Source organism: Cynocephalus volans, chromosome 15 (genome assembly GCF_027409185.1).
Source record: "Cynocephalus volans isolate mCynVol1 chromosome 15, mCynVol1.pri, whole genome shotgun sequence".
Classification (NCBI taxonomy): domain Eukaryota; kingdom Metazoa; phylum Chordata; class Mammalia; order Dermoptera; family Cynocephalidae; genus Cynocephalus; species Cynocephalus volans.
The window spans coordinates 46,389,533-46,413,230 of NC_084474.1; the positions used below are offsets into that span (position 1 = coordinate 46,389,533).

A 23,698-nucleotide genomic window follows, 5' to 3' on the forward strand; every position below is an offset into this window, starting at 1 on the left:
TTTGAGTAATTTTTATAAACCATGCATATATACATGCACACATATTACTTGAACATGTGGTTTTAACACAAACGAATGTTTAAATACCTAACATTTCAGAAATCAAAGTACTGACTATATCCTATATTTATACCAATTATATTTGAAAGATTTCAGAGCACTTTCTCGAACACAGCCTTGTTTAATCCCAACACCTTCTAAGATTTGTTAGTTTCCCCATTTCCCCATTTAACAGCTGAGGAAACTAACGCCCAGAAAGTTAAGCGATTTGTCTAAGGTCACATAGAGTATTAGTCCATTTTTGTTGTGAAACGACCTCAAAATCTTAGTGTTTCCAACTGCAAATATTTGTTTTTCTCTCTCCTGAGTCTATGGTTGGTTGTAATTTGGACGATCTCCAGTGGATGTGGCTCTAGGCGGTAGGTTGAGTTCAGTTCTTCTCATGTAGCCTCCCTCTGGGATAAGGGACAACCAGAGTGTTTGCTTCTCCTGGGGGATGTCAGAAACACAAGCAGCCAGGCCAAAATTATATAAGCACATTTAAAACCATAAGATGCATGCATCTTGTCTGTTAACTTTCTATTGGCCAGATAAGTCAGATGCCAAGTACAGTAACAATGGGGAGGGAAATATACTTCACCTGTTATAATAGGAGGTACTACAGAGTTGCGGGGCAAAGGGTGTGTACATACACGCTGTACTTCTATTGTAGGAGGAAGGTGAAGAATTGGGGAGAATAATACAATCTACCACATGTGACTAGAAAATGACAGTGCTAGGCTCCTGAGGCAAAACATAGATTATTCTTTCAATTTTAACAGTAGAAAACAGTATTAGTACAAAATATCCTTCCTAGAGACTTGGATGTGACAGACACGTTAAATCCTTTTGGGAACAACCCAGATTGGAGGTATGTTAACTAACTTGTGACTTAAGAAGTAAACATAAAGTTTGTTTGTACATTTATAGTATTTTCTTGAAGCAGCCCTTTTCTCTCTTTTTTCTTTTTTTCTTTCTTTCTTTATTGTAGCCACTTCTTTGTAGTGTGCTAATGCTCATTTTTATATCACAGTTTATTTGGTGGGCTTTGAGAGGTGCTACCCTCAAGAAGGCAGGTAGAGAAGTGAATTCTGCTGCACAGCACTACCACTTCATAATTTACGTCTTGTCTTCATTTCATTCAAAGCTAAAGCAAGGCTTTATAGTCTTGAATTCAATCACAGCCTTTTTCAAGAAATATTAAACAATATTGCTTCAGCAAATGCCTGGGAAAACATTTTGAATAAACTGCAGTAAGGATATGCAAGGACGCCAGAATGTTTGTGCAAGGGCTCAGACCACAACTCTTCCCTTTGCACCTTTGCATAATAATATGAACAACGACAATAATTGCAGCAGATCTTACATAATGTTTAACCTGGTGCTGGATACCACATATATGAATTATGTGTATGTACACACACACACATGAGGCTACTTCAAAAAATTCACAGAAAAATAGAGTTAAAAGATAATATGAATCTTTCCATGAACTTTTTGAAGTACCCTTCATATATATCTATATACACACATGCACACATATACACATAATATATATGCTACATACATATATATGCATGTGTGTATATATCATACGTGCATACACATATGTATGTGCATATATACATATATAAATATAGATGAACAGGCTCCAGTCTGCACTCTTAACTGCTATGCCATGATAGTAGAGTCCATGTAGAATTAGGTTAGTCCCTGGGAAAGGTGACACCAACTATCCTGCCCTTATGCTTCTTTTTGATTGTAGCAATTGATACCTTGCTGTAGATAAGGGTATATTTTCACTGGCTCTTGTCACTGCCCTACAAGTAAGTTTGGAATTATTGATTAATGATTTCCTTTTTTCACAAATAAACCAACTACCTTATGGGGCTTTAAAAATGGCTCAGCGGGATCTTTTTCTTTCTTTCTTTCTTTCTTTTTTTTTTTAAATATCAAAGACCAGTTCAGACAACTACATTAAAAAAACAGGCTGGTGAAAAGGAACCCATGGGACACATGGATCTATAGAAATCAATAACTTAGAAAGTACTCATGTGAATACATTAAAAATGATGTATTGACTGGTTGATGACACTGCATTCTTCCTTCAGGGTAAAGGGAGACTCTGAAATATCCCAGCATTCCTGCTCTGTCTAAAGTTTAACATGTGTGATTCCCCCCAAGGCTTATTAGAAGAAGACAACCAGTGGATGACCCAGATTAACAGACTCCAGAAATTAATTGATAGACTGGAAAAGAAGGTGGGTGCTTCCTTTTCTTACTTCTCTTTACCAGTTTTTAAGGTATTCTGACCCAATATTCCTCATTGCCTCAATATCCATGGCTGCCCCATGGATAGAATAACAGTCGGGATCCCAGTGACCTATGAATGGCTGCTTGGTAGTTATTTGGGGGTTTTGTGGTGGTGGTTGTTGTTAAAGCAGACATAGAAGCTTACATTAATTCTCCTCCTGCTCCCTCCCTCAATTATATTTAAAATAGGATGTAGGGTTAAGAGTTAAATCTACTGGACTGCCTGCCCTTGGGTTATCAAGTGACCTAGGTGGCAGTGTACTTGAAGGACACTGATGGCAGCAGCCCTTAGGGATGACCTGGCTGAAGTCTTGCAAATCTTTCACATTAATTCAGGAAGTGGCTGTACTATCTACTAAAAGATGACATTCCATACTTAACTTCTAAGAATTAGTATATTAACTGATAATTTTACAATTAAATCTACCCAGTGAGCGAGCAAGTTAGGATATGATGAAGAGTTCTTTAGAATTATATTTTGTGTTCTGAGTTATTGTATTTTTACTGATTAATTCTGTTAGTACCAAGTAGTCCTGATACAGTAGTAATATTCCCCTTAAACAGCTCTGATGATAGAGGCAACCTTTGTCAATCTGTAAGAAAATGCATTTTCTGTGCACACTGGGCACCAAAGAAGGAACATATGTATTTGACACAGAGTCACAGACTGAAGAATCCATAGTCTACTTGTAAAAATAGCTATATTCCTAAAAGAGAAAGAGAGAGAGAAAGCTAACAGATTGTTTTTTAAAACAAAATGTGGTAGCACAGAACTGGATTCATAGTTAATGCCCAGTCTATGCTTGCTGACTGACTGAGACATGCCAAAGGAACAGAGCAGATCCTAAAATCGATAGATGCTCACCTGAGAAAATGATTGCTATGAGCTGGGATGCTCAGGAAGGCTTTTACATGGAAGGGTTTAAGCTGGGCCTTAAAAATGATGACTCAGTAAGGAATTTGACTGCAAGCAACAAAAAATCACTTCTCTATTTTAATCAAAAAGAAAATTTTCTGGAAGATGATGGAAGTGCTTACAGAATCAATGGACAGTCTAGATACCTGAATTCAGGAAAAATCAAGGAGACAAGATAACTCTAGAGGTCTAGACAGCAAGAAATACTCATCAGTATCTTGAGTTACCACTACTGGAATAAATGAATTCCAACCATTTCCCATCTGAGGCTCAAGCTTCCACTTACCAGGAGAGAGAATCTGGTTAGTCTCATTAGGGTCACATGCTATCCTCTTGAGGAGGGGAGGAGAGAACACTTTGATTAACAAACCCAGAGCACTGTGTCAAAAGGACAAGAAAATGTATTGTCATTAAAATTGGAAAATTGCTGATTAGCTAACAAACAAACAAACAAACAATTGCTATGGAGAAGTAAAATTTTAGTAAACAGTGAGCAGCTGGAAAGGGCATTCAGGTAAGGTGACAGCATGAGCAAAAGTTACTTAGATCAGCCTGGTTAACAGTCCTTCATTTAGGGAAGTAGTGACAGACAACATTGTATGGACAGCAGTGGGTAGGGGGAGTAGATCATGAATAACTTTAAATAAGAGACTAAGGGACTTGGACTTGGTTTAGGAGATAACAGGAAGTGTTTATTATTTTTCAATAGGTAAGTGTTATAACCACACAGATTATTTAGAGAGAAAATTGGGCAGCAAGATGAAAAGTGGGTTTTAAAAAATGCAAAATGATTGAAACAAGAAAATAGATCAGATCCACCAGAGCTAGTTCAGACAATGGCATTAAAGAGCATGTTTGTGCATCTGAACCCACTGGGATCAGGTATGGCAAGAGATTAGCCCATATTAAGTTAGTGAGTGAAAAGAAAATGGGTGATTTGAAAGACCTGAAGTGAAACTAACAGCACCATTGAATGGGTATGGCGATTAAGGGTGGGGGGGATCTCAAATAAGAGTCTGAGGATTTGAGCCTGAGTATCTGAGACAATTATACCATCAACAGAAAAGGGAGAAACAAAGAAGAGATAATTTGCTAGGTTAGGTAAGAATGTGAACTGGTTTTTTAGATATGTTAGTTTCAAGGTACAATAGGACACTTAGGCAGAAATACTTAGGCAGATGTTAGTAGGAGAGAAGTCAGTTCAGCAGTTTAAGGTTTTAAGAGTCATAACCACAAAGAGGAAACCTCAAGGCCTGCGTATGGATAAGGCCTCTGTAAAAGGAAGTTTGACAGGGTTGGGAGCTGGGGGGGGGGGTAGGGAAGTTGGTGGAGGGGTGTGGGGAGAGGTTGGGGGGGCAATATGGGGTATAATGGCAATTTGAGGTGATGGGCATGTGGATAGCATTGATTTGCTTACCACATCTTGGGCAAAGGTGCTGATGGTCAGCTCTTGCCCCATGAATATGCAAAATCAATAAAAATAAAATAAAATTAATTTTAAAAGTGAAAATTAAAATAGAATTTTTTCAGTAGAAAAAAAAAGTGTCAACTCTTGGGAAAGCAACCTTGGAGAGTTCCCATCTCTCTGCCATCATATCTTCATTTGTTAAATTTACATTGACCACTTACTAGAACAAATATCTAAACTATGACATTGCTGCAAATCAACTTTCCTCCCTCCATATTTCATTAATTGATGTGTGAGCTGAAACTAAAAACAGTCATAGGAAAAATAGTGGCTATAAAAATTAGCTTTCCAAAGTTAGAAGGCCTGAAAATCCAGGAGCCCTATTTGAAAACTAAACCTTGTCAAAACATAAGGGTTTGATGGATGCAGGAGGCCAGCACCGCCATCTTAAGGAGGGCTGCCATCTTAATGAGGCCACTTGAGTAAAACAAGATGGATGATTGAGTTTCGTTTTCCATTGGGTTTCATTTTCCCATTGTGATGACACCAGCTCCTGCCAGTTTTGTCCTCCTTTCTTCTATTATCTCTGCCCCTTCCTGTGCTTTTGCCCATGAAAGAAACCCTCAGACAAGAGGCCCTTTTTGCCTGCTGTTGGGGTAATAGAATAGTTTGGTCAGGGCCCTCGCCTCGGGTCCAGTTGGGTGTGGTTCAGCATTCTTTGTAAGCAAATTGTGTGTGTGTGTGTGTGTGTGTGTGGAGTTAGTGCACATGCACGCCAATGTATCTTTTTAGTTTTGTTGCTATTCTTGTGTTCCTTACAGAGAGAGAGAGAGAGAGAGAGCGAGAGAGAGAGAGAGAGAGAGAGAGAGAGAGAGAGAGAGGAGTTTTAGTGAAGCAGGTGGGCAGGTGTTTGCCTCAGGCGTCCGCCCTGCACAGCCATTTTTTTTCAACTTTTGGCTCCAAGGACCTTTTGGCTGGTTACCTAGCTCATAGACCTGCGTGTAAGGGGTCTATTGACCCAGCCTGGCATGTGAGGGGTCTGGGGACCCAGCCTGACATGTGAAGGGTTTGTGACCCAGTCTCTGAATGGGCTTGAGGGGTCTGTGGGCTCCAGACCCAGCCTTAGTTCGACAATCGGCCCAGTCGGTGCAGGATTACCAGCAGGTAAAAGAGCCCAACAACTGGCATGGTCAAGTAGCTTTCAATTGGCATCACAAACAGGATAAGAGCACTACAATTGGTGATGTTGACAGGATTCCAACAGTAGCCATAGCCCTAGTGCCACACTTGCCAACTTCTACTGGTGGTGAGAGGAGCCCTTCTCAGGTTTTGTCCTTCAATAAAGCCTGCTCTTGCTGTAGAGGTCGATTTTTTTTGCCGTCTCCTTTCTATTTTTGTACCTTACGGGTTCAGTTGTTAAATAAGTTTAGATTCATTAAAGAACACAAATACCTTTTTTTAATAGTGGTTAAGCTCTTGGCAAAACTCTCTTTATTTGGCATATGAAATTTATGTAGTTATTTTTAAAGGAATGGCTCAACCTGAGGTCACACTTTTTACCAACTACATCAAAGTATTATCACATCTCTTTCTCTCATAGACTTTTTTCTCTCTTTCTGGGAAAGGGCTTCATTTTGAGGACAGCATGTGAAAGGTTTGCTGAAAGTACAATGTGATGGTTTTCAGCATGGGCCCCAGCTGTGTGGAGCCCAGCGGGAGCTGTCTTAACGAATGGAAAAGCACTGGAGTGCAGCTTTCTTCTACAACTTAATCTTTACTGTGCTGAATTAGGATTTTAGAGAAAAACTACCCAATTGCCAAACAGTGACCCAGTGCACGTCATTTCTCTGCTGACTACTTTGTCTCCTGCAGTTGTTAGCACTAAGTTTGATCTCCCCGATAAAGGAAGTGTACCTGCGGTGGAACATATGTTACTATTCTGTCCATTAAGTATTTATAATATTTCCTGCACTGTAAACCAAGCCCAGTTCCATTCAAGTGGGGGGGAAATAACACTTGCAATTTCTACAAGTTTCTTCAGGTATTTATTCAGTCTATTCCATGAGTATTAATGGGGGTATAATGAGGTATATAAATACTGATATATATCTTATGTTTTGCTTGAAGAAAATGCCTTTATGTTAAAACAACAAGAACAACAATAAAATGTCTTCATTGTTCATGAAGTCCTCAGTGTCTCACCAGATCACAGAGCCTCCTCCTTCGAAGGGGTGTGTTTAAGGAGGTCCCACTCATATACTTGTTTTAAGTTTTTCTTAGCTTAGATCAGAGAACGTAGAACTGAAAAGTGTACCTGAGTTGGTATCACAGAAATAGTGGTCAACGAGATTACTATGTTACAGTTTCTATCTGTAGGGTACTGTTTAATTTTCAATTCAGATCTATATGCATTATATAATTTTGCCTTCATGGAAAAGCTGTGATTTAGATGGGGCATTCCTTCAGTCATTGCTTTATTTAACATTTATTGAATAACTACTAGTGTCAGGTACTGTGCTGGCAGTGGGAATACATTAGTCATCAAAACAGGTAAGATCCTTGGTCCCTGGAGAGATAGACAAAAATAAAAAATAAAAAAACAAACAAATCCGTGAAACTAGATGACTTCAGATAGTGAAAAGTGCTATGAAGAAAAAGTAGGGCAATATGACAGAGAGAAGGGTTAAATACTCAAAGTGAGGGGGCTGCGAAGGTCTCTCTGAGGAGGTGATACTCAGGTTGAGATGTGAAAAAAGAGAAGAAGCCAGCTAGATGAAGACCTAGGGATAGAGAATTAAAAGCCAGAGTGAATCCCAGAGAAGTTAAATAACTTGCCTAATGTTTCACCACAACACAACAGCCCAGTTAGAGCTGCATAGCTCTATTATTAATAGGCTTATATTATTTCAGTCTGGATGTCTACAACTTTCAACTTATTTCTCATCTGTTTGAAGGAATTGTTGTGCCTAATCCTCACTTGTGGAAGAAATGCTAGGATATATATTCATAGGATGAAGTTCTCAGAGATTATACGCTTGGTTTCACTGGAGATACTGGTTGTCACAGAAGACTCTTTAAGGACTTTATTGGAGTCCTTCATTTTTAGCAAATATTAATAGAATTTGTATTTATTTTGTAAGTCAATTTCTTTTCAATAAAGCAAAATTAGCGCGAGTGTAAATGTACTATAACAATAAATTAATGTCCAACATAATCTCCCAGGAAATGTAGAAATGTGGCAATACTCACAGCAAAAGAAACCAAACTGTTAGGCCTGGTCATTCTAACTTTTCCTTTTTTCTTTTTACCTTCCTATCCTCCTCTTTGTTTTAATGAATCTTTTTCCTTCATTTAGCTCTCTAGTGACATTAACGAAGTAAACTTAAACTAATAACAAACTGAAAACATCTGAAACAGCTTCTTATGATTGATAAATGGATAGAAATAATCTTTATTGGAACAGCTCTATTTTTTGAAAATCAGAATTATTTCATCTCCTATCAAATTATGTGGGGTTTTTTTCTTTTTTTTGGTTCAGTATTAGGCACGAAAGAGCTACCATTTGAATATGTACTATTTCTTTTAATTATCTGATTTCCTTTTTTTCCCCACCATTGCTTCCTCTAACTGAAGGATCTAAAACTTGAACCCCTAGAAGAAGAAGTTATTGAAGGCAATACTAAATCTGTAAGTACTTCAAAATTTTTGAAATACATACTTTGAAAACTAGTACTATCTCAATTAAAAATTGAAAAAGTAAGTAATATATGAAGATATTTATTTTGCATAGCTAAATAGTATTTTCTAAACAGTGACTTGTAGAAACCTATTACCCACTTCACAAGGTTTTTGTGAAAGCACCTGGCCTGTAATAGGTGGAAAATGAAGATTTCATACATGTATAAATCAATGAACTATTAAATAATTGAATGAATATGACTGGAAGAGAAGGGCAACATGCAAATTGTATCCTAAACACATTTTGTAAACCCTGCTAGGTTGAGTACTATATATAACTGAGCTGAAATCTGGTTCTATTCATTATTGTATTTTCAGCTAGGCACACTGTAAATATTTCCAAATAAATTTTCAAGGAATAAATTGATGTTTAGAGGAAAGGGAACATTTATATCCTTAAGGCAAGGATGTCTGTCCAGAATAATGGCAATTTACAGAAATTGAAAGAAAATGGACAAAATGATGCAACAAAAAGATATCAGTTAATAAATTAACTAATTGAAAAGCAGCACATACCATGCTATATTATTTTATGGCAAATATTTATAGCACATTCTGTTTTAAGAAATTGGATGTTTACATTTACATATAGTGGAAATTTGGATTTTAAAATCTTTAGTACCTACAGAAAATTACTTTTTTCTTAATACCTTAAATGTATTATATACTTCATAGATGTTGAAGGATCAATCATATTTACATGAATCAAAGATAGGAAATATCTTTCATCTCTGTATGGTGCACTTATTCTGCAGGCACTGACTACTACGCGATAGAAGATGAGATGCACCTTTGTGTCTGCTGCTACCTGTCTGTTCAAACTCTTAACACAAAGGGAATCTTCAGAGGAAGCCTTGGGAAATTCTCAGAAAAGTTTAATAATGGCTGCTACAATTAGAATACTATATATACACATACTTTCTCCTGATATAAGCTCTATTTTTCACTATATGTTCAGTGCTTTCATTCCTCCAAAGTCAGGGATGTGGTCTGTGTTATTCATCAGGAACCCAGAATTTTAAAGTGGTAGACTTGGGTGGGAAAGTGAGAGGAGAGAGGTGTCAAGCACACTAGAAAGAGCAGGTTTGTGCAGTCCCATAGGTGCAGAATTGTTAATCTGGTGATCACTTGTGTTTTATCATCTCATAGGTTTGCGTGTAGGGAAAACTATACTCGAGTCAAGAAAAAATGAACATAGCTTGCCTAATGTTGTGAGAGACAACTGTCTATTTTAAAATTTTTTTCTCATGTGAGACTATTTTATCTCTCTAACTATGAGGGAGAAAGATAATCTAAGGATTGTTTGTGAAAGTTGACAGCTGTCTCATTTGCTGGTCCCTGACAGAAGAGAGGGGCCAATGCCGATATTAAAAGATCAACACACACATTACCAATTCAATAGTGCATAGAAATACTTTAAAAAATAGGACTCAGCAAGGTGGTTCAGTTGTCAATATTGTTTATAAGCAGGAAAGGATATTCCTTAACTATTTTCAATCGCATATAGAGGTAAAATCATTACATTTTTTGGGAATAGACATACAGTAATGGTTTGAACTGGTTTGTTTTTTAAGAAATACCTATAAGGTATTTGTCACTAAAAGTTGTATTTTTTCATTAGTGGTAGTCCATGCATTACTATCAATTCCTATAAAACATCTTATACTCAGAATGATCAAAATCATTTTTCACTGTTATTTCACAGCTAGTGCTCATAATTGTATCCTGCTATGTGTTCAATGATTTATCCTGGTTTCCAAAACTAGTTTCAGAATTCATTGACTAGAGAAGTACTTTTCCTTTCCATGAGTGAATGCATGAGAACTTTGGAAAATAAATTCCACATCAAAAAAGCAAAGAATAAAAGTATTATACTTTGTTTATTAAAAGCTAATCTTCACTGCACCTTTGCTACATGCCAAGTGTGCTAAACGTACACATATATAACTCAATCCTCGCAATAGCTGAATGAGGTGGTGCTATCATAAGCCTTATTTTACAGATGAGGAAATTAAGGTGTAGAGAGGTTTAAGTACCGTAGCTGAGCACCAGGATTTGACACGAGACCTATGCTCATCACCACACTGTAACACTTCCAACCATCCTGTTTGGTAGATTTCTGGCCACTAAAGTAGCGCTTCTCTTCGCTTTCAAGTTGTGGACTAACAGATGGCTGTTTTGTGAGATTTCCTACCATGAGAGCAAATTATCTGGTAGGCTTGTTTAAGCACACAGTGAAAGTCCGGAACCCTAGCATCTGCCATATCTAGTTTTCTGGGCAATGAGCCATTGCATATTGATGAGTCTAGGACGTGATTTCTTTTTTTAAATCCATTTTTTTTTTTCTTAGCCCAGGGTAAGAGAAGTAACCTATCATGGACAAGATGGTTACATACACTATTCTATTTAATCTTTCCAAAAACTGTGATATAAGTACCACTATTCCCATGTATCAGAAGACTTAAGATGAGAAAGGTTAAGCAACTTGTTCCAGGCCACACAGCTAGTAAAAGTGAAGCCAATTCTTTTATTTGTTAATATTTTTTGGCAGCTGGCCAATACAGGGTTTGATCCTGGACCTTAGTGTTGTCAGCACCATGCTTTAACCAACTGAGTTAACCAGTCAGCCCACAATTCTTTTCCATTTATACCCCCTGCTCTTGAAGGAGAAAAAAGGAAGGAAAAAGATGACAAGATGATGGAGATAGAGGAAAGAGCACCTAACAACTGTGCAGTGCTGTAGAGTTTTCAGGGTCACTAAAATCATCTTCTAGAACGAATAAAGAAAATTTATTAAAAGAATTCTAATAATAGTCAATAGCCAAAAGCAAGCACATCTTTTGTCTGTTCCACAAATAACTCAATCACCAACTATGTGCCAGGCCCAGAGAGAGGATCTGGAGATAAAGTAGTGAATACTACAGGCTAGAAAACAAACTGGAGGGGAATACAGGCAATTAAACAAGGATCTACAATAAAATGTGATGAGGACCATTATAGGAAAGTACAGATTTGCACAGCAAGGGGACACAATCTAATTTTAGGGGGCCAAGGAATACTTCCAGAATGATGTATTTGGCTGGGGAAGGGAGTGGCCGGCACAGGGATCCAAACCTTCGACCTTGGTGTTACAAGGCTATGCTCTAACCAGCTGAGCTAACCAGCCAGCCCCCCAAGAATGACATAATATTTAAGATAAAACCAGAAAGAACAAGTAGGAGTTTTTTTTTTAAAAAAAATAATATTTATATATCTCTTACTACATTGAATTGTTCTAACATTGTACTAACAGAACACTAAGATGCTACACAGGAATATTAAAAAGCTCCAAATGATTTATAATAAGCATACAACAGATACAACAACATTGGGAATTCACAATTTTATTCTTGCTATAATAAAATAGGGAATAAGTGTATATCAGGGATAAACCCAGATCTAAAGTCCAAGACCATGATTTTATGACTCATTGAAAATGTGGGGATAATTTATTGTCTCCTAACTGTCAAATACCAAGCAGTGGGTATGAATCATTGAAAAGTCAATGTGATTTTTGAAAGGAATCAATCCCATTAGACCATACATCCTGGATCTGGCCAAGTGTACTGATCCACCAGAATCCTTTTTGCCAGGTGCGATTGTGTACCATGTATGGCACTTCTTACCAAAAGGCTATTGGGATAAGACAATCACTTTCCAGATATTTTCTATGTTCAAAAGGACATTTTAAAAAGCCATGATAATTTTAAACAAGGTTTGAGCACACTCTTGTGCTTTTCAAAACCTTGAATTTTTCTTCAGCACATTATTGTTGTATAAAATAGCTTATCATACAATAGGAGCCTACAAATCTAATATCTTTTCCTGCTTCTCTACCCTCATCAAACCTATGAATAATGTTTCGTAAACTAAACCAATTCTGCCATACATTCTTAAGTGTTGTGGGGGCTATTGCCAACTAGTATGTCAGGGACTATCAAAACATCGTCTTGCTTTGCAATAGCTGTTAAGAGATTCAATGAGATCACACAAGAAAGGCTACATTATCTCTGAAGACATACTTGGAACACAATTGTAAATGTAGTAAATAGAGCCAGATAGCATCAAAAAATAAGTTGCATTTAAAACATGACTTTGTCTCCTAAGATTAAAAAAGCTGACATTTCTTGAAATCTTCCAGGAAATCAAAGGCAGATGGAACTATAACCTAATGTCATTGACGAAGATTATTCTGTCTACTCAGATTGACTCATTATACTTAGATAGCACTTTGCAGCCCAAGAAATTCCCAATATCCCACCACAGTTCCATTGTAGCAAAATTCCCATATGGTAAATGGCAAAGGCTATACTACCCCTTATACAGCAGAGAAACAAAAACGTAGCACCATGAAAGAATATTCTACCATGAAAGAATGCTCTAGGACAACTATTCATGTCTTGGGTTCTCAGATTTCAGTAAGCTTTCAGGCTGTATATTTGACATGAGAGACATATCAAGATAGTAGGACTTCTTTCCCACCTCTCCCATACACCATATCCCACAACTTGCCTTGACCTGGTAAGCATAGAAAATACAGGTTTTCTTTGGACCTCAGAAAGTCTATCTTACATTACCTGTGATTCAAAAAGCTCCACTTTGTCAGAATAGTCATCAAACTTAGGCAGATTATCTGGGCCTCATAATCTGATTTCTTCATGTAAATATTTTAGGAAAGGAGAAGAAAAATATGTTTTGGGGGGTTGCAAGGTAAAATGTAGTAATCAAGAGTTTAATTTTTCTAAACCATACTCACTTCAATATATATAAGTAAATGAATCAGTTAGCTATTGCTGCATAACAAATCACCTCAATTTAGTTGCTTAAAACAATAACCATAATTTTGCAGATGGGCAATTTAAGCTGGGATCAACTGGATGGTTCTTATGGTTTCAGATGGCCTCCTTTAGGTATGTGTAGTCAGCTGTGTGTCAGCTTTGCTGATCTTGGCTGAGCTTTCACATATGTCTAGGGACTCAGCCCTGCTCTGTGTAGTTGGAAAGCTATAGCCTACCACCTGTTTTTGTCTAAAATTTTACTGTAACACAGCCATACCCATTTGTTTATGTATTGTCTACAGCTGCTTTCACACTACAACAGCAGAGTTGAGTAGTTGTGTCAGGAATCATGTGGTACACACATCCTCAAATATTTACTATCTGTGCATTTATAGAAAAAGTTTGCTGACCTTTGCTCTACCAGGTCTTGTTCACATGACAGTCTCAGGGATCCAAGAGAAAAAGTGGAAACTCACAGGCCTCTTGGGGCCTAAACTTGAAACTGGCACACTGTCAATTCTGCCACATTCTATTGGCACAAGCAAGTTAGAAGCCTAACCCAGATCTAAGGGGAGGAGAAATAGAATCTATGTCTTGATGGGAGGAGCTAAAAAGTCGCATTTCAAAGGGCATGGATTCAGGGAATAATGAAAGATTCTAGTCATTTTTGCAATCCATCCCACTGGATCATGTAAGAATTGCCTTCAGATAAAAGAATTATGGTGGAATATGTAGATATATTTATATATCACATTAGGAAAGCCTGTAAGAATTATCTGAGGCATTGTTAATCACAAATGCTCAACCAAGAAATCCCTGAAGATTTCTGTAAAAAGGACAGGTCCACCATTATTTTAGCAGAGATTAACTTTAACTCTACTCAGTTATTCATATGAAAACCAGGTGCTTAGGAGAGTCATACAGGGGGCTGATTGTTCACCACAAAACCTAAGGAGACAGTTATAGGCTTGCTTCTACCCATCCTTGATTCTCAGTCCTGAGTTAAAATTGTTTAACTCATTAATGTGGCTAGACTACAGAAACAAATAGACCCAAAATGTAGAATGGTTCCAATACAATAGAAGTTTGTTCCTTGCCCAGTAAACAGTCCACACAATGATTCAGGGCACAAAGTCAGGTCTTCATCCTATCAACCCTATCAACAGAAAAAAGAAAGAATGTGGGTGAGGGTCATATCATTCTTGAAAGTCCTTTCTCAAAAGTGGAATACACAGTACTTCTGCTCATATTCTGTTGGTGAGAACTCAGTTGTTGACATCTAACTGCAAAGGAGGATGCTATAAACAGTCTAGCTGTGTACCTCAAACGAAGAGGAATGAACAACTTGGGGTCTCTGACACAGTCCACCTTCTGGTCATCAAATATTCATTTGCATCCTTCTTTCCACATGTAGAATACACACAGAGACCTCTCCACAAGGAAAACCACACAAGGTTCTTCATTTAGGATTTCTAGATGATGCTCAATCCTCTCTGCAAGGTCAGGATGTAGTCCTTTAAGGTCTCACAAACTGATGAAGAACAAGGTAACTTACCTCCCCCCACCACACACATGCATGCACGCACACGCACACACACACACACACACACACACACACACAAACACAAATAAAATATACAATGATAAAACTGGGCTAGAAGAAATGGCATAAAAACTGCCATTCAGAGAAGGGATGAATAGGAAACACACAGCATTCACTTGTTTGCAATGATATTCATGCTAGGAAGGTATTTTTCAATGAAGGATGTCCTGTGATTAGACTCTGAATCTCTATTCTGGGAAGAATCCTGCTGTCCGTTTTTCTTTTGAAAGATTCTTCTTGCCGTTATACTCTGTGACCACATTTGAAACAGCCCATGGGGGAATATTACCCTTCTTCGGGGCTCTGCAGCATTCATAGACTGCTTCTTGCTCTTATAAGTTTGTGGGCCCAAATATTATTTTAAGGCTTAAACATGGAAGGATTTTAAGACTGGGGTCAAGATTTCTTTGGCAGTACAGTTCCCTCAAAAATTTAGTAGACTTCTGATCAATTTACATATAGTCAGTTTCCTGTGCTAGTAGCTATACCTAATGTCATTACGTAGACATAGTTTTCAAGCCTTGTTTATTTTTCTAAGCCCTATGAAGACCTAGCTCCTATTATTTACCTGTTACAGAGAAGGAACATCTGTTAACTATATTGAGTGCCTAACATAGTGCCTACAGTATAATTGGTATCCAACAAATAGTAGCTATTAACATGAAGTGAGGAACTTATTGGAATAGGGAACAGTAGACCAGAGGTTTAATTCTAGCTCTCATGCTACATAGCTGGTAATATTTTGTGAGATTTATTTTCCTCATATTCTAGATCATCCTTACATTAGTGTATTTCCTTTTTGTTCTTGGGGTTTTTTTTGTTTGTTTTTAAAAATTTTTTTGTACTTTTATGATTCAGGCCAATCCTTATAATTTGACTCTCGATCCTTGAAGAAGAGGAAAGGACTAATGTTGAGATCTAAAATTCCAAATTCTATAAGCCCACAGGCAGATCTTTAGGGAAATCTTCAAACAACAGTTGTTATAATGGTAATAGGATTTGTCACAAGAAGCAGTTGGCATCCAGCCCAGTGTGAACCATTAAATACAGGTTCCATCTAATGCCATGATATTTTGAGCAGGGCCTATTTGAGAACCCTATAATAGTTGATGTACTTTTGGAAATGCATCAGTGAACATGTTTTTTGAAACTTGACTTTGTAATGATCATCACGATATGTCTAATATGACATAATATGCAAGGAGAAGCTGGAACTGTGCAGTGTGCAATAAAACTTCTCTTTAAAATTTGGTAAATGACCTAGGGCAGTGGTCCAAGCCCTGGCTACACATTGGAAACACTTGAGGAGTGCCTGGGTCTCACTCCCAGAGATTCTGATATAAATGTAATTTTAACACTCCCCCACCCCAAGTGATTCTAATTGAGAATCACTGCTTTAAAAGAAAAACATGTCATTGTAAAAGACACTTTAGCTTTTGTTACTAGAGGCAAGAAAAATATCCTGCCTATATTACAGCCTAATATAATTTTAAACTTGGAATAGTCATGGCCTTCCTTGGTCATGCTTTGGATGACAGTCATTTGCTTGGTACAGAGGGAGGGGATGGGCAGCAGTGGTCAGCTTAAATGAGGCTCCATGACAGCCAACGCAATAACCCTCATTCCCTCCTTGGCAGCACATCATGCTCGTGCAACGTCAGATGTCTGTGATAGAAGAGGATTTGGAAGAATTCCAACTTTCTCTGAAACACTATGTGGAGAGTGCTTCCTCCCAAAGTGGATGCTTGCGGTAAGTGCTCCTGCGTAAGCCTTAGCCAGCCAGGCTGGCAGGGAGTGGAGGTGTTTCATACCTTAGGTGAGGGGGGCATCTGGAAGACAGGCATTTGAGCATCCTCACATTAAATTCTGTTGAGTGAGTGTCCCAGGCCTCTGGATGATGCTGTTTGCTATTTAACTGGAGGTTTTCTCTTTGCTCCTTGGACCCTATGCTGATTTGATCATTAGGGATACAAAGGAAATAAAATGAGGAGAACAATTTGAATGAGAAGAGGAGTTTCAAATAGACTGAAATTCTGCCTTTTGTATCGAGGCAGCCCTCACTCTGATTTAAAATCATCTCTGGTAGATGAGGCCTTAACTCTAGAGCATCTAGCTTTGATTGCTCCCTTGGCAGCATGCCCGATGGCCTAATGACCATCTCAGCCATTATAAAATTGCAGGGGTCTCTGAAGTCATGATTTCAGACCTTGGTCATTAAAAAAAAAATCAGCTGCAGCTCTTTTCTTTCCTCTTTCCATGGCCATCACCCAGCTCAGGCTTCTATTATCTCAAGCTACTAAAATATACTATTCCTCATCTTCAGTTTTTCTACTACATCCAGTCCAATAAACAGCTACTAGAATAATTTTTCAGAAATGATTACCATAGAGTCCCCTTAATCAGAAACCTGCAGTAACTGTCTAATGTATCTTACCAAACACTAGGTGTTTATCCTGATCCTATGTTTATCCTACCTACAGACCCAAGAATTCATGTCACCGCAACCTTTTGTTCTTCCTCACCTAAATACTCTGCTCCAGCTATGCACAGTTGTCTGTTGACTTTCCAGTGTAATCTGCTCATTCCTCCCACTGTGCCTTAGATCTGGCCACTCTCCCTCCCAGAAATGTGCTATCAGCTGCACTTCTCTACCAGCACATGCTTTGCCTCAAGTCCAAAGCTCAGTCCTGAACTCACCTGCTTTCAGAAAACTTCCATAACCAAATCTTCCCCTACCTTATGAGCTTGTTTAAACTTCATTTTATAATGCTCTTCAAATATTGCTTTAGGAAAGCTTTTTAGCAGATGTATGTGCATGTGTATGCACACGTGTGTGCATATAAACACATGTTATGTCTTTGAGTGCTTTGTTTATTCCCCAGTGGTTAATTATATTTTATTCATACTCCAGCAGAATATTCTCCAGCTAAGAAATCTGGCTCTGGATTTAAACATGGAATTGTACTAGCTTTGTGGTTTTGGGAAAGACCCTTACTGGCTCTAAGCCTCAGTTTCCTCATTCAGAACCTCATAAGATGGTTGTGAGGATTAATCGAGATAGTCCACATGAAGTGCTTAGCACAGTGTCTCCCATCCACTGAACACTGTGAAGCATGAGCAGGGGCCACTGTTGCATTCACTATTGCTTCCTGTCATCCAGCTGGCTGCCCTCCTCTCTACAGTATGAGCACTTGCTTAGTGCCATTAAGTGCTCATGATCTTCCCAGTAGTGCCTCTGTAACAGGAGCACAGGAAATGCTGTGTTTCCATTATAATTTTTGTTATTCTACTTCACTTCAGGTTCAGAAGGGTACCAGTCAAAACCCCATTTTAGTCCTTTTAGGTCAGTGACTCAAGAGAGATTTGCCAAGTTGGAAATATATATAGTTAAAAAAAGCCCACTCATTTAAAAATAAAATTGAGTATTTGGAAAATGCAAAAAGAACCTATATATATATACCTTCCACAGTGTAAACTGCAGAAAGTAGAGCTCAGTAAAACCTTTTCTTGGCTAGTGAAGATATAAAGAAGATAAGGTCTGTTTCAGTGTATCACAGTTCCCAAGGATTGATTAGGTGTTTTACACATATAAAAAGGGCACAAAAGTTTATGTTTTTAAGATTCATTTTTAAGAAACATTGCTTTAATGTGTGCTGGGAAAATGACCTTAAGCTACTAGAACAGTCCTAGGGAGAGGGAAACAGGATGTGAAAGAGTAAGAAAGTAAATAGATTTGCACTGCTTGCTGCAATCTCTGTTCTCTCAATAACCACGAAAAATTGCTCTGTCAGCTCCTGCTGTGAAATGGAGTGAAAGTATCCTTTTTCTGTAAGATAGAGGCTCTCAGCCTCTCCTTTTCCTTTGCGAGATTGGTTTGTTAATGGTTCTTCATTCACTTCTTATTGCTGATTCTTCAACTAATTTCTTCTACTGGAATTATCAAAACATAGACTTTATCAGATGGAATGAGCATCAGAGAATCACCACATACAGATGGGATATATGTGGAATAGAAGTTATGCCAGTGTGCCTGTCTCAGTTCAGTTTTTCAGTTGTACCAGTTAGTTGTTCAGTTCTCTACCTGTATCACTTGATAAATAATCAAATGCCATTCATGCCATCCATCATGCTCCAATATTCCCAGCACGATTGCCTCGTGCTTGGCTGATAAACTAAAGCCCTGTGAATTATCAGAGATTTACAGTTTCTTTCGTTCTTCTCCCACAGTGTTTAGCTCAATCTCACTGTGGTTAGACACAAAATGCTGCCATAAAATAAAATAGAAATTGAGTATTTACATGATTAGACATTTTGCATTCATTTTCTTGTTTCATCTTCATGGCAGTCATGAAGATGATTATATATCCAGCTTAGAAGGAAATAGGCTCAGATGGCTTAAAAAACTTGGCCAAGTTTGTTTGACTCCAAAACCATTTTTAATCCTTCTTTCCAATATTTGCTCATCCATGAATTAGAGTTTCCCAGATTTTCCATGGTTAACCAGGGGTAGAATAGACAAGATCCCTCCTGTTCCAATTACACAACAAAGTCTTATTTTATCAAATTCAGACCATTGGATTAGAGGGATCTAATACTTCTAAGTATTTGACTAGGAGGCTCGGAAGTTTGGGGACTGAGAGAGGCTTTGTCATAGTAGTCAATTGCGTTTTTAAAAAGTTGTTAGTGAAAACTCAAGCAGATTGTGTGGACCCATAGGTAATACACACATGCACATCGTTTGATGCTATAGTCTTCTCGTTTTGTTAATCCCTGGGTCTGGTATGGGGAGGTACCAACTGAATATATATGGTGTACATACACAGTGTATTCTCAGAAACATGTTTGACCCAGAGAAGGAGAGAATAGTTTCTGCTTTCAAGAATCTTAGAATCTAGTTAGGAAAATAAGATACTCATTCGTGAAGGTAGAGAGCAATTAAAGCCACATTCTTGGTTTGAAATTTCACACCTGTTATTTAACTATTCTTTTTAGAATAAAATGATTTCTGAAGTCACTCTTAACTATAAAATTCTAGAACTTGAATGTGTTTAAAACTCCATGTCAAGGACCCAGGGAACATGAACGTGGGATTATATTGTAAGAATCAACCCTGAGACATTCTTAAGAGAAGTAATGATGGTATATTGAACGGTTAATCATTTATCAGTATTTATATAGACAAAATAAATTGGCACAAGAGCTCAGTATGAGGAAATGTGAGGACTTTTCCTCCTGTTGTATCTTTTCACCATTCGTTAGGCCCTGTGAGTTAAGGTAGGATACGCACAAGCAGAAAGGAGGAAGCCAAGAAGGGAGTGTCCTGTCCACTATGGGCAGTTGCCTCAGGTAAGATCTTTAATCCCAGCTGTTCCTGAGCCACATACTTTTCCCAGAAGCCATTTCACTGACACATTTTCCAGCTGCCACGAATATTCAAGGTCTCCCAAAGCTTAGGGCTAAAGCTCTTAGTGGATGTACCCAGAGTCAGCTTAGCCAAAGAAGTCTTGCTTCAGCCAATGAGTGTTAAGTGTCACAGGAAGTATGAAGACGTCAAGGAGAAAAACAGAGGGTATTATTGGTTAGTAGAGTATCGTAAGCAATAACTCAGAAGTGTTCCATGCAATGTTAAGTTTGCAAATAATTGAAAGCTAATCATTCAAGCCCTTAGCCTTTTTAGCAGTTGCTAACAAAAATATTTCTAGAAGTTATTTCATAATTAAGATTTCCTTGATCTCTTAGTGTCATTATTGCATAAGTATCATTATCTGTATTGTACAGTCTCAAATATCAATGCCATTAAATGTCATTGCCACATATTGGTCTGTTTGGCCCTTAACTGCAAGCTCCCCAGTCTGTAGAACAATTGTGGCTAGGATTTTCACCCATGTCCCTTTGAGACAAAAATCTGCAGTCAGTCATCACTGGCTCCGCTTCTTGTCACCCTTTTTAGGTTTCCTACTCTTTGATAGAGTGAGGCCTTTGGAGCCAAAATACCTGAATTCAAACTCTGGTTTACTTACTCACTACTGGCTGTGTGACCTTAGGCAAGTTATTTAGTCTCTCCATTCCTCAGTTTTCTTATCTGTAAGCATTTTTTTCCATAAAAAATAATAAGTGGAGAAAACAATAGCACCTACCTGTGTCAGACAGGAGTGCTTTCAACTGCAATGTAGAGAAAGCACAGTAACAGTCACTTATACTATAAGTACATTTATTATAGTTCTCAACAAGAAGTCTGGAAGTAGCAATCTCAAGGTTTCTTCTACAGCTTAATGTTACCAAAAATTCCAGGTCTTTCACTCTGCCATCTGGCTCTTCACCAGCTGGCCTACAGCCAGGAAGAAAGAGAAGGGAGTAATCCCAACAAGCTCTCCTCTCATGTCTGATCCTAAGGATGCAAATGTTTCCCCAGAGCTTCCCATGGGAAGCATACTTCCCTTTGCATCACACTGGCCAGCATTCAAGTCACATGGACATTCCTGGCTCCAGGGGACACTAGGAAACAAGTGTCCAGCAGAGAGGAGCAAGATTATCATAACAGTCTCAGTCCAGCACCGACTGGTACATTGGGTACATTGCAGACTCAACAGTGGCAGGGTTCTTTTAGCAAGAGAGAGGAGAACAACAGTTGGGGAGGCAATGGACAGAGTCAGCCACATGACTCCCAGAGCAACTGTGAAAGTAAAATGACTTAATCTATGTAAAATGCTTAGACCAGGGCCTGGAACAGAGCAGCGCATGTTAGAAATCAGCATCACCACCATTGTTATTAATATGTATATTATTGGCTTGCTGCTTCTCATTGTTTTCAAGGATGTGTCTATTTTCCCCTCAGTTTCTTTTCTAGTCTTTCCTCCCTGCTCCTTTTACTTCTGTCATCCTTCTCAGATTTGACACCATTAGGGCTTAGCTTTCATACCTACTCATCCAATGAAAGTGCTGCTTCCTTTTTAGCTATTGGTCAGGCTAACAACGGATCACACACGCACGCACACGCACACACACGCACGCACACACACTGTATGCCAAGTACTTAGTAAAGCATGCTACATGTGACACCTTATTTAATCCTCATAGTATTATTCTCATCACCATTTTACAGATGAGGAAACTGGGGTAAAGTAAAGGGCCCAAGGTGACACAGCTAATAAATGGTGGATGGTGGTAGATTTGTTGGGCCATACTTTAAACCACTACCATATCAGTCTGTGATATCTTCTTCAATCTTTCAAGAGCTTGAGCATTATGCTAAAATTTTGTGAATATCTTATGGTCTTGTGGCTAGTCTGGAAAATGAAAGGTTCAAATAGCAGAATAAGTGGGCTCAATGTAATAAACAGTACAAATGCATTATTACATAGGAGGTAGTCAAAAAAGGGCTAGCTTGAGTATTTTAAACTTTGTCCTAAAGAAAATAGGCATGGATTGCAATTTGTCCATACACCGTTAGGTTACATTTGGGGATTATAAAATGCATTGACACTATAATAAAAGCTGTAGATTCTCTTCCTAGGAAAAAGTATATATGCACATTAATTTACAGGTCATTTCTGGGATTTCAAGGAACCCCCAAAAAGCCCATTCACGAACTCCTGGGATTAGAAAATCATAAATTCTACTTTCTATTCAATTCTTATAATCCTATAGTAGACTTTTCCCCAGAAAATCTGAATTTGAGCTAATAACAATATTTGTTACATCATACTTTAATGAACCAACTAGATAACTCTGCAAAACACTAAACTATTTACAGGCAAAGAGCTAAAGAAAAAAAAAGTTTTAATTTCTCTGTGTAGCTACTGCCATCTGCTGGTCAAACTTAGGTAAATCCTAAGTCTACTTTTTTTGTTGTTGTTCTGGGATAACTGGAGAGGGAAGTCCTCTTTATTTTTTTATTTTTATTTATTTTTTATTTTTTCTTAATTTTATTTTGTCGATATACAATGTGGTTGATTATTGTGGCCCTCCCTGTGTTGATTATTGTGAAACCTCCCTCCCTCCTCCCTCTCCCCCTTCCCTCCCAACAATGTCCTTTCTGTTTGCTTGTCGTACCAACTTCAAGGAATTATAGTTGTTATGTCTCCCCCCCCCCGCCCCCGGTTTTTGTGTGTGTGTGTGTGAATTTATTTATTTATTTTTAGCTCCCACCAATAAGTGAGAACATGTGGTATTTCTTTCTGTGCCTGACTTGTTTCACTTAATATAATTCTCTCAAGGTCCATCCATGTTGTTGCAAATGGCAGTATTTCATTCGTTTTTATAGCTGAGTAGTATTCCATTGTGTAGATGTACCACATTTTCCGTATCCACTCATCCGATGATGGACATTTGGGCTGGTTCCAACTCTTGGCTATTGTAAAGAGTGCTGCGATGAACATTGGGGAACACATTAATCAACTATTGTACTGGTAAATTCTTTGTTCTCTATTAACTCAAAATCCTTGCTTTTCTAACCCCTCATTTTGCTTTCTAATTTGAATATATTGTAAAACATTAGACTTGACAAGCTGTACTTTTATAATCAAGTTTTTTAAAGGCATCTTTATTTTTATCTTGCACATTCGTAAGTTTATGAATCTGTCCCCTCTTCTTTATTCCTTTAACATTAATTTGGATCTTCAGTATTATCTCACCTAAGCTATTTCACTACCTTTCTAGCTTTTCTTCCTTCTTTGTATGACTGCCCTCCATACCATACCACACACTGTCATCAGAAGGATCTTTTAAAACTCTAGCCATGTCCTCTGCCTGCTTTATCAGTGGCTCCTCATTGCTATAGGATTAAACCCAGTCTTCACCACAACCTGTATTTTCAGCCAGCCTCCTTCCTTTACTCCCCCAAAACTTATTATATAGGCTTTTAG

The 23,698-nt window shown here is 38.0% G+C and overlaps 1 protein-coding gene across 1 annotated transcript in view; it reads left to right on the forward strand.

Annotated features, from left to right (window-relative positions):
- Window positions 1-23,698, forward strand: part of NECAB1 (N-terminal EF-hand calcium binding protein 1) — a 172,411-nt gene that overhangs the window by 143,404 nt on the left and 5,309 nt on the right. Inside the window, exons 8-10 of the mRNA XM_063079081.1 lie at window positions 2,224-2,300; window positions 8,310-8,363; window positions 16,472-16,584. Of these exons, the coding sequence (XP_062935151.1) occupies window positions 2,224-2,300; window positions 8,310-8,363; window positions 16,472-16,584 (244 nt within the window). The remainder of the gene's footprint in view (window positions 1-2,223; window positions 2,301-8,309; window positions 8,364-16,471; window positions 16,585-23,698) is intronic.